This window comes from Rhinopithecus roxellana, chromosome 7 (assembly GCF_007565055.1).
Source record: "Rhinopithecus roxellana isolate Shanxi Qingling chromosome 7, ASM756505v1, whole genome shotgun sequence".
Classification (NCBI taxonomy): Eukaryota; Metazoa; Chordata; class Mammalia; order Primates; family Cercopithecidae; genus Rhinopithecus; species Rhinopithecus roxellana.
In genome coordinates this window covers 20,187,356-20,205,156 of record NC_044555.1, presented here as the reverse complement: position 1 = coordinate 20,205,156, position 17,801 = coordinate 20,187,356, and the positions used below count along the sequence as shown (strand labels likewise).

The 17,801-nt window shown below is 39.1% G+C and overlaps 1 protein-coding gene across 5 annotated transcripts in view; it reads right to left on the bottom strand.

Moving 5' to 3' along the window:
• The window catches only part of LOC104656747 (ras-related GTP-binding protein B), a 40,087-nt gene extending 23,002 nt beyond the window's left edge, over nucleotides 1-17,085 (bottom strand). For 2 of the 5 annotated variants that reach the window (XM_030934513.1, XM_030934512.1), the window contains exons 1-5: nucleotides 16,324-17,085; nucleotides 15,389-15,422; nucleotides 12,475-12,574; nucleotides 5,389-5,455; nucleotides 2,951-3,173 (exon numbers count right to left, since the gene is read on the bottom strand). In XM_030934513.1, coding sequence (XP_030790373.1) covers nucleotides 2,951-3,173; nucleotides 5,389-5,455; nucleotides 12,475-12,574; nucleotides 15,389-15,422; nucleotides 16,324-16,415 — 516 coding nt within the window. In that variant the 5' untranslated portion in view covers nucleotides 16,416-17,085. Of the gene's footprint in view, nucleotides 1-2,950; nucleotides 3,174-5,388; nucleotides 5,456-7,365; nucleotides 7,450-12,474; nucleotides 12,575-15,388; nucleotides 15,423-16,323 lie in introns of all 5 variants that reach the window. The other 3 variants (XM_030934517.1, XM_030934516.1, XM_030934515.1) reach the window with 3 other exon arrangements.
• Nucleotides 17,086-17,801: the final 716 nt, after the last annotated feature.

Genomic DNA, 17,801 nt, shown 5'->3' with positions numbered 1-17,801 from the left:
CTGACACAAGTTATCAAAATTTCCAGGGTATAGCAAAAGCAGTGCTAAGATAAAAGTTTATTGCACTAAATGCCTACATCAAAAGGACAAAAAGATCACAAATTTACAACCTAACATCACAACTCAATGAACTGGAGAAACAAGAACAAGCCAAACCCAAAGCTAGCAGAAGAAAAGAAATAACAAAGGTTAGAGTAGAACTCAAGAAAATTGAAAATAAATTAAAAAAATACAATGGTCAATGAAACAAAAAGTTGGTTCTTTGAACAGATAAACTAAATTAATAAACCACTAGCTAGATAAAGTAAGAAAAGAAGATTCAAATAAGCTCTATCAGAAATGAAAATGGAAACATCATCTGATAACACAGAAATACAAAGGATGACTGAGACTACTATGAACACTTCTATGCACTCAAAGTACAAAATCTAGAGGAAATGGATAAATTCTTGGAAATACACGACCACACAAGCTTGAATCAGGAAAAAAAAATAGAAATCCTGAACAGAGCACTAACAATTAGTGAGACTGAATCAGTTAAAAAAAAAAAAAAAAAAAAAAAAAAAAAAAAAAAAAAAGCCCAAAATCTCCTAACCAAAAAATCAAAACAAAACAAACAAACAAACGAAACACCCAGTACCAGATGGATTCATAGCCAAATTCTATGAGACAAAGAACTGATGCCAATCCAACTGAAACTGCCCCAAAAGACTGACAATAAGGGAATCCTCCTTAACTCATTCTACAAAGCCAGTGTCATCCTGATACCAAAGCCACAAAAGGACATAAAAAAAGAAAGCTACAAATCAATATACTCAATGAACATAAATGCAAAAATCTTCAACTACATTATTAGCAAACCTATTCTACCAGCACATCAAAGAGATCATTCACCAAGATCAAGTCGATTTCATCCCAGGGATGCAAGCATGGTTCAATATACACAAGTCAATAAATGTGATTCACTATATAAACATAATTAGAAACAAAAACCATATGATCATCTTAATAGATGCAGAAAAAGCATTCAATAAAACACAGCATCTCTTTATGATAAAAAACCTCCAACAAACTAGGTACAGAAGAAACATACCTCAAAATATTAAGAGCCTTTTATGAGAAACCCACAGCCAACATCAAAATGAATGGAGAAAAGTTTAAAGCATTCCCCTTAAGACAATTATACTCACTTTCACCACTTCTATTCAACATAGTACTAGAAGTCCTAGCCAGAGCAATCAGGCAAGAGAAAGAAATAAAGGGGATCTACATTGAAATAAGGAAGTCAAACTATCTCTTGTTTATAACTCAGGAATGGAAAACCAAATACTGCACATTCTCGCTTGTAAGTGGGAGCTAAGCTATGGGTACACAAAGGCATACAGAGTGGTATAATGGACACTGGAGACACAGAAACGGGGAGGTTGTGGGGGGTGAGGGAAGAAAAATTATCTATTGGGTATAATGTACACTATTCAAGTGATGAATGCACTAAATGCCCAGACTTGACCATAGTACAATTCATCCATGTAACCAAAAACCACACATAACCATAAAGCTACTGAAATAATAAATAAAAATACTATAAAAACACAAAATTACGAGTGAATAAAACACTTCTAAATGTTTAAAGGAGCTCGTTTATTGGAATGCTGTAAGTTTTTCTACTGCAATTTTGGCTAGGAAATAAAGTGATTTTTAAAAGCAAACAAGAATAAAACAGCAAGCACAGTAACAAGGCCCTCACAAACTCAAGACCCAAGTTACACACATGATTTTATGCTGAATTAAAACCATATTAATTAGGTATTAAATACTAATTAATACTTAATGACAGAAGTTGAGGAAGAGCTAAAAAGACTACTAAATAATCAAAAGCAGTTTTCTGAGTCAAATATGGAACCCTTCAAATAGTTTTGAAAGCCTGTAAGCTAACCTATAAATATCAAAACACTAGAAGAGTGGAGGCAATCCTGTAACTAGTCATATAAAGAAGTATTCCTTACCAGTGCAATTACCAAAACATCCTTTCATTAAAGGATTTCCTTAGATTCTTATACTCCAACTCAAAGAGTAACTGTATTCCTGTATATGACCAGCATATCCCAAAACTGCTTTCCTTAGTTTCATACCCTTAGAAATAGAGAAGGATCTTCTCTTTCAGCATAGACCTTAAAATCCAATCCTCTTATTTTATATTGAGCAAACTAGACAGACTATATTGAAGCTAGACTATATGACTTGCCAATCCTGTAGTCTCACAGCTAAGCAGGAGTTTACCCATGTTACTATGTCTTTCTATAATGGGCCTTTGAGCCTTCTTGGGGCTATTTTGGTTTGTGGATAGCTATCTATATTTGTTTTTTTGTAGGGGAATGAAGACTGGTTATCTCCTACTACACTATCTTGGTGACATCACCTGCTACTGTGCCTTCTCTGGTTTAAATTTGTGTGTACTAACTCCCATGTCAGAAAGAGAAATTTACTATATCAGTGCAATTATGAGGGACCTGGCATAGTGCCTAACACACTGTGGTTGGCACTTGAACTGGTATATATCAGTTTCCTAAGTCAATCTAATGAAATCAGCAACCTCTCTTCATCTCACTCCTAGTGGGTCTTAACCTTGACACTACCTCCCTGCTTTGAAGGACAATAAAACTGGGGCAGCAAATATATTTTAAAAATAAATAAATGCTGCTTAGTGAGATCACTTGGACAGATTTCTTGCCTAATTCTGAAAATTATTTACTAATAAATAATATATTTCCCTTATCATTGAAAATGTGTTTAAAAGAGTGTTTTGTTAAAACAAATGACAAAACTTCATTTGAAAACTTCTGCTGACCTTTTATTCCTGAAAAAAATGGTACAAATTAACCTATATCTCTACAAAATAAGTTTGCAAAGCATGTCAAGCATTTGGTACAGCACTTTTTCTGTTTCTTACCAGGTCCCGTTGATCCTCCTGTACCAGATCCATTTTGTGTACCAAGCAAAATATTTTGGCATCTGGAGAGTTCTGCAGAATGGCCTCCAGGCATGATTGGTAATAGTGCATGTCCTTTTCCAGTTCGCGGCTCTCCACATCAAAGACATAAATCAGAACCTCCACATTTCGGAAGATGTTGTCCCGTTGGCTAGTAAAATAATTTTCCATGAAGGTGTCTTGCCTGGTAGAAAAAAATATATATAGTAAGCAAATCCTCAGTTCAATCACTCCTCCTTATGACCTATTTTTGTTGGCTTGATCAATGTGAAAGATAACCTTAAGGCTTCAGTCTAAAGGGCAAATCATAACAAATAAGTCTGACCTTACCTTCTTACCTCTTGAAGCACAACTTGAGCCAACAAAAGAAGTTTGCAAAGCATGTCAACCATTTGGTGCAGCTCCTTTTCTGTTTCCTACCAGGTCCCACTGATTCTCCTGTACCAGATCCATTTCTCTGCCCCTCTTCTTATATTCTAAACACACTGACTTTTTCTCAATTCCTCAAGTGACACATGGTTTATCCACTATGTAGCCTTTACACATGCTGTTCACTCTGTCTCAGATGCTACCCCCTACCTCTTCATCTAATTAACTCCTGCTTGTCTCTTTAGATTTCAGTTCAATCCATATTTCCTCACAGAAACTGCCCATGGCCTCCTGACAGGTCAATCCACTAAGCATAGGCTCTTATATCAATATATTCCTCTTACTTCTAACACTTACCACAAGTTATTACACTTGTTTGTGAGTTTTTCATTAATACCATTCACTTCCCTAGATAGCAAGTTCCATGTATGTTACTATTCTTCATTGTTTCCCAGCTTCTAACAGTGTTAAGTACTCAATGAAAATTTGCTGAATGAATAACTCAATAGTCAAATATTCTAAACTACATTAAAATGACTCCAATGATAACTTTTTTTTTTTTTTTTTTTTTTTTTTTTTTTTTTTTTTTTTTTTTGAGACGGAGTCTCGCTCTGTCGCCCAGGCTGGAGTGCAGTGGCCGGATCTCAGCTCAATGCAAGCTCCACCTCCCGGGTTTACGCCATTCTCCTGCCTCAGCCTCCCGAGTAACTGGGACTACAGGTGCCCGCCACCTCGCCCGGCTAGTTTTTTGTATTTTTTTGTAGATGTTGCTCTCTGCTCCTTAGGCTAAGTGCTGCTTTCCAGGAAGCTCTCAATTATCACTTGGCCAGCAGAAAACAGTAGCATCCGGTAGTAGGAGAAAAAAATCAGGAACCTAGGTTCTAGTCCTGCGCTTTGCTATTAATTAGCTGTGTGAACTCAGCAGAATCATAATCTTCCCGGGCCTCAGCTGCCTTATCTGTAAAAACGAAGATCACATCTTAGTGCCTAAAGCAAGGGACTTGGGACTAATGTCTTAACACGGATTAGAAAATTAGAACCAATGATAATGAGGAAGGATTTGTATGGAGATAGGTGCTAGGATGTTAAGTGATCCATCTGCTATCAGGAATGGAGTCATTTTCTTATAGAGTATTTAGCTATTGAATTATTCTTTCAACACATATTCACTGAGCACCCACTCTATGGCTGGCTCTATGCTAAGAGCAGGGATACACTGAGCTAACAATATCTATGCATTTTGTGAGGCACTCTGCTATGCAACTTTGTATAAATCATCTTAATCATCAAAACAACCCTATGAGCTGGTACCATTGCCTTCACTACTGTACAGATGAAGAAACTGTGGCTCAGAGAGTTTAAATGATTTGCCCAAGACAACACAGCTAACAGAGCTGAGGTGCAAACCCCAATCTGACTCCAAAACCTATGCTCCTATCCACTGTGCAGTGCACACTGCTCCTTCAGCACAGAGATGCAATGGCCATAGGGTAGGGAGCAACATCAGCATACATCCATAGTGTGTATACATTTGTGATGGAATATGTGGTGAATACTTTGCTCATAAGAGGAAGAGCTAACTCCTACTCTTCCAAAAAGTAGGTAACTTAGCTAGAGAATGTGTGCTCAGTGTCTGATCTACAGTATTGAGACTGCCTGGAGAAAATTATTGACGTATTATTACTAAGAACAAAGTAGTATGGTGTGACAGCTAAGAGCTCAGCACTGGTGTCAGGATGCCTGAGACAGAAACCTAATTTATTCCTCCACAAAAGGGGATAATCTATCCCAAACTACAGATACCTAGATAGAGCTTGGATTAGTGCTATTTAAACATGTCACATACAGAGGGCATTTTCACAATTCCATAAAAGTCAGAGATGTTTATTGAATCAAGTGTCAATTTTGAAGTAATTTCTATCCAATCTATTACAAATGATAGTTACTCTAGGTGTATTCACCATGCTGATATGCTAGATGCCATGATTACTGACATCAACTTCACAAACAAGTAAGCAGATGGTACTTACCCACCACAATCCCACAGGTTCAATACCAGGTTTCCCAGAAATCGAACATGAGAATGTTCTACATCAACTGGAAGACAAATATGACAGATCTAGTAATTATAGCAGGTGAAGTGAAATTCAAACTAAGCAAAGCACTAACCCATGAAATTTAGAAGGACCAAAGTGGAGTGAAATGCTCAAAGCCACAACAAGAAGGTGATTTTCAGCTGAGTAGTGTGGTTTAGTGGCAAGGTGGGCACCTAAACTACCCTGAGCTACAGAATTGGCTCTCATGTAAGTCATTTTACTTTTTAGTAGTTTAATACTTAGAGCAGAAACAATCTCCAATTACAATACTTATGTTAAAATTTCAACATGTAATAGATATACACCACTTAATCAGTCTTCCCTGTCCCACCTGCCCCCACCAACCTCACACACACAAATTTTAAAAAAAAGTAGCAAAAAACAAACATAACACATAACCAAATGAACTCCTGCTATTGATTTCCTTTCCAGTTAATGACCCTAACTTTTTCCCACTTTTGACTCTTCTATCCACATTCAATACATTGCTAGTCCTTTGTAATCTCTCTCAATTCCATTCCTTATTTTATAACCCACCACAAACACTAAGGAAGCCCCTTATCATCTCATGTCTACACTACTACAATAGCTCCATAACTGACCTCCCCACCAAAAAGCCTTACTCACTTTTACTTCATCCTACAGGCTACTGCCAGGCTCATCTTCTTAACACTACTTTGAACATGTCACTCCCCATTCAAAACACTTTCAATGGCTCCTCCATGCCTATGGGGAGGCATTCAAGGTCCTTCACAATTTGGCTTCCAGTCTACTTATACATTCCCCAATGATCCACATTAATAAAGCCTTTCACTCCAGCCCAATTTGGTTTATTCACAGTCCTCCCAAACCCCACTACCTCCCCAACCCCCAAAATACTTTACACCAGGGGTCGCAAACTTGCTAACAGGGGCCAGGCCAGTAAACGTATATGAGCAAAGTTGGCCACATATGGAGGGTAAACATCTACCCAATGGGATAGTAGAGTGAGCAGCAGTTACTCAGCTCTGGTTCCTTTGCCATGCAGGAATGGGGGCTCTGGGTTACCAGATCTTTAAGTTTTTCAGCAGTAGTGGGAAATCCATATTTTTCTGAAAACTTTTACATGTTGATAACTAATTCCCATTTTTAGAAAACATCACATGGGCCAAACAAAACACATCTACAGGTCTTATCCAGGATACAGGCTGCCTGTTTGCGACCTCTGAGTTACACTTCCCTCCCCTCTATTCTTCACCTACTCTGTTCATCTGCCTGGAAAGCCCTCCCCATCTTTCTTTCAAAATATATTCATCTTTTAAGAGCCAGCCTAAATCCCACCTCCTCTAAAAGCCCTGCCTGGCTACCCCCACTTACCGTCATCTATCCCTCTGAATTCATTCAAACATTTATTAAGCATCTACTCTCTGCCAGGCACTAAAAATCCCAAGGAGTAATAATGAAAGATTTTATCCTGAAAATTTATCAAAGTCTAGGAATTATAATCTATACAATTTGTGATAATCACACAGTGATATTTCCCCTACGACTATCTCAAAGCTGTTGCTTAAATTGACTGCTATCTAACTTTTGTGCAATTTTATCTTCTTATAAACTACATTGTAAGCAGCAGAGCATTATTTTAAAAAGCACGGGCTTTGGAGTCGAACAAATCTTCATTCAAATATCATGGCTCTACCTCTCTGTGTGACCTTGGGCAAGTCACTTAAGCTCTGAGTATTACTTTCCTCTTCTAGTAAAAAAGAAAGGCGGGGGGGGGGCGGGGGCGCGGGGCATAGCATTGACCTCACAGGATTACTATGAGGATTCAATGAATTATCATACATAAAGTGCCTGGCACGTAGTAGGTGCTCAAACTACTTCCCTTCTCCCCTTTACTTCCCCCTCCTTGGAAAAGGAATCATATCTTACATGTCTTTGTATTTCCAACAGAGTCTACGAGAGAGTAGGTGCTCAAACTGCTATTAATTTGAAGACTATGTATACGGTCTAGTACTAAAAAAAAATGGAAAGAAGTGCTACTGAGAAAGGGAAAGACAATAACAAAAGAAGTGACAGGATTCAGTGACTGTTTAGACATGGGGCACATGGGATAGAAATCAGGTTTCTACTCCCATATCATAGAAATTATTCTCATCAAGTGACCAATGGCCCCATAACCAAATCCAATGGACCTTTTAGTCCTTGTCTTACTTTCTGCAGCATGACACTGTTGACTACTCTCTTCTCAAAAAATTCTCTTCTCTTGGTCTCTGATATCATATCTACAACTTCTCTGGCAGATCCTCCCTTACAATTCCTGTTCTTCTTTCTGTCCCTTAAATGTTGGAGTCCTTCAGGACTCCATCCTTGGCCACCTTCCCCAAGGCAAGGTAGTCTATTCGTATTATTTTATTTGCCATTTGGACACTGATGACTCAGAAACAGGTATCTCTAGGACAGATTTCTCTCCTACCTTTCTGACATATATTACAAATCTCCATTTGAATAAACCACAAGTATCCCAAACTCAATGTATCCAAGTATATGTAGCTCATCATCTCCCCTTTCTTCCTACAAATCTATTCCTCTTTCAGTCTTCTCTATCTCAGTGAATTCAACCAGTTGCCTAAGCCAAAATCTCAGTTTCATCCTTCAGTCCACTTTTTTCCTCATCATTCTCCCTAAATCTACCAGAAAGTCTGGCTGACTCTATCTCTTAAATAGATCTCAAATCCATTTGCTTCTCACCATATCCACTATCACCACCCTAGCCCAAATCAAGCCCCCATCATCTCTCACCTAGTCTACTAAAATAGTTTCCTAACTTATCAACCTCTTTCTAACCTTGCCTCCCTCCAATCTATCCTCCATATTATAGATAGAGTGATCTCTCACGAAAATGCAGATTTTCATTCTTCTTTAAACAGAAAAAAACCATGTATCTCTGCATATGCAAAATTGTATACACCCAGAAAAGAAAGGGCCAGAAGGATAACCTCAAAACTACTAATTGTGGTTGTCCCTAGGAAGCAGGCCTGAGAGGGAGAAAAGAGGCTTTTTACACGTCTGTAATGTTTGAATTTTTCACAAGTACTACTTTTGTAATTAAAACTGAAAATTAAAAATATAAAATATAAATCTGCTCATGTTGCTTTTTTTTTTTTAACATTTTCCCTAATCCCTGGGACCTGTAAAATATCGCTCTTCTGTTTAAAACTCTCTCTACCCTCAGGTCCTACTACCTAACTTGGCTTACAAGGCATTTTATGATCTAACCACCCACTTCCTGCTTCCCTCTTTAGTCTCATGTCTTCCATATATGGCTCTCTGGCTCTCCTAGTCTTCCTACCCTATTATCACAAGAACAACTAAAATGAACCAAGAACAGAGCTTTGGGGAATGACACACACTTACGGGGCAGAAAGAAGAAAATACTATGATAAAGATTTTTTTTTTAAGGAGAGATAGGATGGTTAAAGATAATGGAAGAAAACCAGGGTAACAGAGCATTAAATAAAAGCCAAGGGAACAGAGAATTTTGAGAAGGTAGGAAATCTTGGAGCCGTCAACAGTGTTTGAGACTAAAATACTTCATAATCAATCTTATTGACAAGTTTACTGTTCCAACAAATTCATTTTAGCAGCCCCCTAATAAATTAATAATATCACCATCATGTACTCTTACTTCAAATTTCAAAACACAGTAGGCTCTAAGTTTAACAAAATAAAACTGGACTATTTTCAGCAATGAGAAACTAGAAAAACACTAAAACATTAAAATCAATGTAATATTTTAAAAGTACTCTTACTACTTTTAAAGAAAATCAGCAACTACATAAAGAGGACTATCAAGTAAAAAGTAATGCACTATATATGTATTTTGAACTTGTCTATAAGTTTAGCAGTAGAACCCAGGTATTTCTTTAGCAATGACAAACTAGCTAATGATGATACCCTAAAACATAGTATTTTAAAGTATACTTTCACTACCTGTAAGGAGATACAGTGATTACTAACAAAGTATTAGTAATAAAGGTCCTGCTTGAGATATTCTTAAGGACAAGAGCTCTGTCCTGTTCTCTGTGCCTCCTACATAGAAAGTTCCAGAAAAGTACTTGCTAAATAAATGATTTGCCTTAATGTATAGGGTTCATATAATTCGCAAAATTCTGTTCACAATAAGGCTGCTAGGTTATATCAAAACTATTTCAAACAGTTTGAATAGCTCTGAAATGTTGGTTGCAAGACTGTTATCTGGATTCAGGGTAATAAGTCAATTCTGATCAGCTATATAAAAACAGCAACAGCAACTGGACTAGAAAAAGGTGCTTCAACAAAGTGTACAGAATTTAAAACAGAAATAAAAATACGTCTGCCAGGAATTGTTAGGAGAGGGTAAGCTAGATAGAATGTGGCATAAGGAATAAGGGAAGAGCATAGATTGACATTCCAGCTCTGATACTTCCTAGCTTAGTGATATTAACTTCTAAGTTGTACCTCCTTCTTTATTCCCTATAAAAATGAAGTTAACATGAGAACTAAAGTAAATAAAACAGCACACAAAAGCCTGACAAATAACAGTTGTTCAGTAACCATTAGCTTCCTCTAATCTACTGAAACCATAAGGGTAATTAGGCCCAGATATTTAACTTGAAAGGAAAAAAAAAAGTTTTAATCTATCAAATCAAGACAGAGAGAAGTTTGGACAGGTAGACTTTCCAGAGGCCAGAGATACAGATGTCAATTATAGAGGCATGACAGGCCATGGGACATTATCCTGACCAAAACTTTTGACCAATGACTTAGATGAAAACTAGATGAGATATTCATCAAATGTACAAACTCCATGGAGTTAGGAAAGATAGCTAATATATCAGATAAGAGAATAAGTAGCTAAAATGAAAATAGGATCCAATCCCTTTTTTTATGGATGAGAAAAAAGGGATTGGACTTGTTCTGAATTTCACAGTTAACAAACAAAGGGTACAGGAACATATCATGGGCTAAAACAAACAAAACTAAATAATTTAATAGAAGTAAGCATTTATTCTTTGGTTTAAAATATTAATTGCCCAAAAGCCAGAAGGGCATGTGTTTTAACAATAACATATTTGAAAGGGAATTTGAATATATTTGAAAGGGTTTTTTGGTAAGACTCTTCATAACGAAAGTTACTCCAAAAAAGGAGGATACATGTTAGACCATGCTAACAGCAATGTAATGTCCAGAATAAGAGTTGTGATAGGCCCACTCTGCCCTGATCAGACTCCACCTGCATCCAAGTGTCAGTACCATAAGAAAAATGTAGACAAGTTTGAACAAGTCCTTAAAAATGTTTCAAAATATGTCAAATGAGAAATAGATGGAAGAGCTGGACATTTTTAACTTAAGAAAGACATGATTTGTGAGGCAAGATGGCCGGGCATGGTGGCTCACACCTGTAGTCCCAGCACTTTGGGAGGCCGAGGCGGGAGGATCACCTGAGGTCAGGAGTTCGAGACTAGCTTGGCCAACATGGTGAAACCCCATCTCTACTAAAAATAAAAAAAATTAGCTGGATGTGGTGGTACACAGCTGTAGTCCCAGCTACTTGGGAGGCTGATTCAGGAGAATCCCTTGAGAATCCCTGATTCAGGAGAATCCAAGAGGAGGAGGTTGCAGTGAGCTGAGATCATGCCACTGCACTCCAGCCTGGATGATAGAGCAAGACTCTGTCTCCAAAGAGAAAAAAAAAAAAAAAAAAAAAAAGATTTGTGAGGCAAGAGATAGCTAGGACAAACTGAGACAATGACTATCCTCAAATTTTTGTAGAGGCTTAAGAGAACAGAAAGAGAACAAGCTAACAGAAAAAAAAAGAAAAGAAAAAAAAAGAAAGAGGCCAGGCATGGTGGCTCACACCTGTAATCCTAGCACTTCGAGAAGCAGAGGCAAGCAGATCACTTGAGGTCAGGAGTTAGAGATCAGCCTGGCCAACACAGTGAAACCTTGTCTCTGGTAAAAATATAAAATTAGCTGGGCATAGTTGTGGGTGCCTGTAATTCCAGCTACTCGTGAGGCTGAGGCACAAGAATCACTTGAACCCAGGAGGTAAGACTGCACCACTGCACTCCAGACTGGGCAAGAGAGTGCAAGACTCCATCTTAAACAACAACAACAAAAAATACATTCAAGAAACAGCTTTCTAGGCATCAAAGCTGCCCCAATTATGAGAGTCTACACTTACACTCCAAGCACCATAAGAACAGAAATGAGGTTTCCTTCTCCTTTATTTCCTAGGGTCTGAAACATACTGTGTTTTTAAAATGCTGTTGTTTTTGAAACTTCAGGAACTGTATAGAGTAGTGGGTGGCCTGTCCCTAAAAATCAAGGACCAAGCAGAATCCAGAAATGCTTGAATGCTGCAGAAGGAAATGGCAGTACAACCCAGAGACAGAAGGGCTCTCCCAGGATCCTACATTCACTGTCCATGGCAGCCCAATTAGTACATACTAACACTCAAACTATAAAAGGCAACAACATATTCCCTAAATCAGAACCAAAACTCTAATGAGATCATCTATGTGTACCCAGGAAAAGAAGCAGCAGAGTACAGATCAAGTTAACCTCTTTCCTTCCCACCACCGTAATTTACCTTTTAACGAAGACAAGGTGTAACTACTGCTTTTAAAAAATCTTAGGATATTTTACTCTTACGCTTGTTAATACCTATGAATTTCCCTTTGTATAAGAGTTAAAAACAGTCTCCCCACAAGACGAACAAACAATGCTTGTTTAAGAAATAGCAGGATAAACCAAAAGCTGGATAAGGGCAATTCACTTCATAAACAACCTAGAAAGAAAAGAACCTCCCTGAAGAGAGCAAGCAGCAGTAACTGGAATTAGGCCATACCTCTTTGAGAACCAATGCAAAAAGGGTAAACATGCTCCATAACAAATCCCCCAACCTTTCTGCATCCTCAAGCTACTGCAAACAAGTGTGTTATGCAGATTATTAAGAGTTAAGATCACCTGACTTTACGATAAGATAAAACATCTTACTTGTTGCGCCAAGGCGACGTGTGTCTCTGGCAATATAATTTGCAAAGATAATAGACCTCATGCTGGTCTTACCAGATCCACTTTTACCCATCAACAGCACCTAAGGACAAAGTAGGGAAAAGCAAAGGAAAAAAGTTAGCAATCTAGAGCAAATCAAGTCTAAAGGGATCTATTTCTCTCCTAGATTTGATATTTTCCTGAACTGACAGTACCAACAACCTGGTGTGGATACTCACAACTAACTAAACTCTTCCCAACCAAGGGTGAATGCAGAGATACTTAGAATTCCAGAAGCCAGACACTTACCTGTCACAGGACACACATCCTTTAGGTGACAGAATTACACTGAATCTATGCTATTAAGATGCACTGTTAATATGTTCAGTAACACGTTAGAAAAATACCACGTTTAGAAGAAACTAAACCCTGTTCTATCATAACCCAATGTTTTGTTAACTGAATTACCTAGCAGAGAATTGCAATATAACTGAAAGTTCTTCCTCCTTCTGCTCAAGGTCAATCTTTCCACCTCTGCCTTTGATCTCATCCCTTCCACTTACCACTATGCTCTTGTTCCATTTATTACTGTCCCTCCTTTTTCTTTTCAAAAGCTTCCCATGGCCTGCAGGATGAAATCCTTAGACTACATATAAGACCCTCCTTGATCTAGTCTATCTACTTCTCATCCCTCATCTCCTGTCCCTCTTAGCCTGAAAGTTTTAGCTTACAGCCACACTTAATTGAACTGCTGGTAGTCCCTCTGATTGCTCCCAACCCTCTGGAAGGTCCTGCATCTGTGCCATTGTTTCACGCAGTACTCTCTGCCAGTAAACTATCCATTCTCTTTCCTCCTTCAGCTAAATTGCAGTTACCCTTCAAGACTTGGTTCAGTGATCATTTTTGCAAGAAAATATTCTGAGTCCAATGCTCTAGGCTGACTTAAGTGTCTTACCTCTGTCCTCCCATGGCACTGTTATTTTATTGCAAAGACTATAATGCACTGCAGTTACTTATTTTGGGGGGGTCTGTCCCTCTCTCAGAAGACTCTGAGCTCTGGAAGGGGAGAGAGAGTCCCCTCATACCTCCAGTGCCTAACATATAACAGATGCTCCAAGTATGTACATCAAAAGAACAAGCAAGTTATCAAAAAAATATATAAAGCAAGAGAGTATCTGACAGTGAGAATTGTCCAAGGGCAAGGGTAGCCTCATGAAGGTAATCAGCCTTCCTGTCAATGTCAGCATCTCACACAAAGAGCACTTGTCAAAGATGTTGTATACTCTTGTACTAAAAGGGAATTTAGTAAAGTGACTTTTGAGAGTCCTTTCAAATCTAGAATTTATGAAATATAGTTCCAATTACCTTGCTTTCCTTTTCTTTCTTTCTTTTTATTTTTTTGAGACCAAGCCTCGCTCTATCATCCAGGCTGGAGTGCAGTGGCATGATCTCAGCTCACTGCAACCTCTGCCTCCCAGGTTCAAGTGATTCTCATGCCTCAGCCACCCCACCTCAGCCACCATCCCATGCCTGGGATTCCAGGCATGCACCATCATGTCCAGCTAATTTTTTTTGTATATTTAGTACAGACAGGGTTTTGCCATGTTGGCTAGGCTGGTCTTGAACTCCTGGCCTCAAGTGATGCGCCTGCCTCAGTCTCCCACAATGCAGGGATTACAGGCATGAACCACCGTGCTCAGCCTTACCTTGCTTTTCAAATGAAGGGAATCTATATTCTACCTTCAATCCCAAGATATTTTATTAAAATTTTTAATTACAAATATAAGGAGTATTGATGAAAATATACTACACTCAGGCTTGATTTAATCTAACAATTTTAGCTACATAACTTTATCTCACTATGGAAATGTCACTGCTGAGCCAGTCTGAAGTTGCCACAAAAAGTTTGCTTTTGTTCTTTAAAATTTTAATTGAAAAACAATAACTTTATATTTAGGAGGTACAATGCGATGTTTTGATACATGTATACAATGCAGAATGATTAAATCAAGCTAATTTTTGTTCTTAATCATGTAGAAATTTCTGGTATTTTTAGGCATTCTTGATGAAAGCAACTTCAGACAGGCTCATCAAGAACATTCCCTTAGCAAACTGTAGTTACAGAACTGAATTATTAGATGAAGCTAAGGCAAAATATGGTACATTTCCTTCAGTTATTAATTTATACAATGTACCTCTTTTAATTGCCTATGAAAGACTTGCCAAGGCTAATCATGTTAGGTACTGATCTAAGTGTTCTACAGGCATTTACTAACTTAAACGTCACAACAATCCTATGATACAGTTAATAGTATTACTACCATTTTACAAATTAGGAAACTGAAGCCCCAAAAGGTTAAGAAATTAGCTTGAGCTGCACTCTTAGCAATTCTGCCTAAACCCCAACGTAGGGCACAGTACTATGACAGCACAAAGGAAGGTGTGTCCAATTCCATCTGAAGAACTCACATAAGACCTTATAGTGGTAACATTTGAGTTAGATTAAAAATAAATGTGCAGACAGAGGCCTGTATGGTGTGTGGTATATGGCTTACACACAGTGCAGATTAATTTGTAAATCTGGAGAACAATAAATTCTGTATGGCTGCGATAGGGTGCATAAGTGTGGCAGAGGGTTTGGTCAGGAACAGATTTTTAAAGGACCATGAAATCATTTAGATTTTATTCCATGGGCTTAAAGAAGTTACTAAAGGTTCTTAAGTATGTAGATGACTCAGTCAGATTTTCATATTAGAAAAATTAAACCAGATAGCATACAAGGGGAAAAGAGTCAGAGAGACCACATAGAAGTCTCCTGCAATAGTCCAGAAAAGATGGTGTATATATATCACAAACTTCCTGAATATCAACTTCTTACCTTTACCTTCATGGTTTTGACGTATCTAACACGTCTTACCTTTTTCTTCATGGCTGTATTTGGTAGCACCCACCTGCAGATATAAACCAAAAAACAGTTTCTATGATCCAATTCCCTTAGAAATTGAAATTAATGAAATATAAATAAACATGAAGATACAAAAGAGCATGTTTAGTACAACAGCTGAGTACAGCTGTGTGGGACCTGAGATGAATAGAGGCCCCATTTTCCTAAATTATAAAACTGTGTGTATGCTCCCTATCTCCTAAGTAGAAGTTCAAGAGAGAACTTCTAGGAAGATGTATTTAGGAATACAAATGAGTCATTAAAATTCAAGATTCAATTTTTCATCATCTTAAATGAATCAAAACAATGCAGCTGCTTTAATCAAACAATATCTTCTATTTCTAAAAAATAGAGTATATTTATATCCTGTATTTGAGGACTGAATATTGAATATCCTCTATTTATAAAAAGCATTCAGCCTCCTAATTTTAAAATCTGAAAGTATCTTTTTAACCCTTCAGCTGTCCTTCCAAGCCCTATTTCACTCATCACAGGCACAAAGTAGACACAAGTCTCAAATTCAGGTACAAATTAGCACAGAAAGCACCCTCAAGCCACTGGTCTCTGACCTGGAAATGCAAATCTTCTTCCTAGTCTTTCCATCCCCAACCTGGTGACAGCAAATCTCCTTTACTGATAATTCAAAGCAACTCAGAACTGCTTTAATTAGAACACTCCCGCAGCACCACCACCAGGAGTATCAGCCCCTTCCCAAGGGTTGTTTCTGCCCAGTTAGCACCAATTCGCTTTCCAGTTTATCCTATCGTCCAAAGCATAATACCAATCAACATTACTGGTAAATCAGAGCAATTGATCACGGAGGGGTGGGGAGAAGTGTTCTAATTCACAATACTCCCTTCGATTTGAACACCCCCACTTCCAGGTTTGACATAATACCCTTCACCCACCCAAGCGATCCTTCCGGTTCCCCTAGTGGTGGATCCATTCTCGGCCCCAGATTTTCTTTCTCCATCGTTTTCTCAGAGTCAGATTCTTCCATTGAGCAACAAGTCCTTTCCAGTCCCTTCCAAATCTTCAGTAGTCTTTAGGGTTTTTTGTTGTTTGTTTTCTTTTTCGCCCCTCAACCGCCTATTCTCATTGCCTATGGCCCTCAGGCTTGCTCTATTCTTGCCTCCGCCTCTGTCCACTGGGGGGCCGCTTTCCCGACAGTTACCTTTATCTCCCCAAACCTGGCCTCAAGGCACAGCCGAGCTGGCTAGCTCTAAGGCCAAGTGATTCCGTGGTACAAAGTAAGAGTTGGAGAATGACAGGAAAAGAGAGGTGGGTTGGGGTTCGTCCCGAGTTTGGGCCTCAGGCCCCAAGGTCTGGCAACCCAAAGGTAACTTCACCCGCAAAGAGGTGAGGACCGCGAAGGCGGAGGAGGCAGAAAGAGCTGACCGGTGCAGCAGGCACTAAGCGGTGAACGCTTCAGCTGGTTCGTTGCTTCGGAGCCCGGCCGCTCGGAGAGTCCGCCAGCGGAGGCGGTAGTTACGACCTAACCGCCCGCCCTTCAGGAACCCAGGTATCTCACCGCAGCAACCCCACTGCAGGCCAGGATCACGTGGGCATCTGCCCTAAACCCGAGGTCTGTCACGTGACTGCCGCTACCAAAGGGATGGGTGGGCTGGGAAGAATACCATAGAGACAGCTCCGGGAAAGCCAGAGTGCCGTCTGTCATCGTCACGTGGCCTTGGCTCAGGCTCCGCGCCTCCGGCGGGGTAGGGCGCTGGGAGCCTTCAGCCTGTTTAATGTGGGTGAGCCTGGCACCACTCATCCGCTATGGAGAATTAAAGGAGCCGGTAACAATTTCAGTGCCTCTGAGCTTCTCTCTTTTACTGCTGGTTACCCGTAATGGTTTTTGACGGGGAAGACTGAGGTTTTTGACGGGGAAGTCTTTGCCTTCCTGCTTTTTATTGTTAATTCTTGCAATCAAGTTTGTAATTAAATGATTAATACATCCAAAGCGCTAAGAACTCTGTCTTCCACATAGCAAGTGCTGTATAAATTATCGTTATTGCTAAAACCAGGGATTCGTCAGGAATTTTAACACACGCATTCATCTTCCCACTTGTTTAAAACAGGAAGTACAGGAAATACCATAGTAAGAAGTCAATAAATAAAGTCTAGGGCTGGGGGTGGTGGGTCATGCCTTTAATCCCAGCATTTTGAGAGGCTGAGGAGGGAGGATCACTTGAGGCCAGGAGGTCAAGACCAACCTGGCCAACATAGCGAGACCCCATCTATAAATAAGTAAAGTCTAGAATTGATAACAGAAAGACTACCGGTAGGGGTATGCACACCAGGAAAAATGCCCAAAGGGGTTCAAAGATGTTGCTTTTGGAGAGTGGGGTAGGGGACAGGATGTGATATGTCAGGGGACTATTAT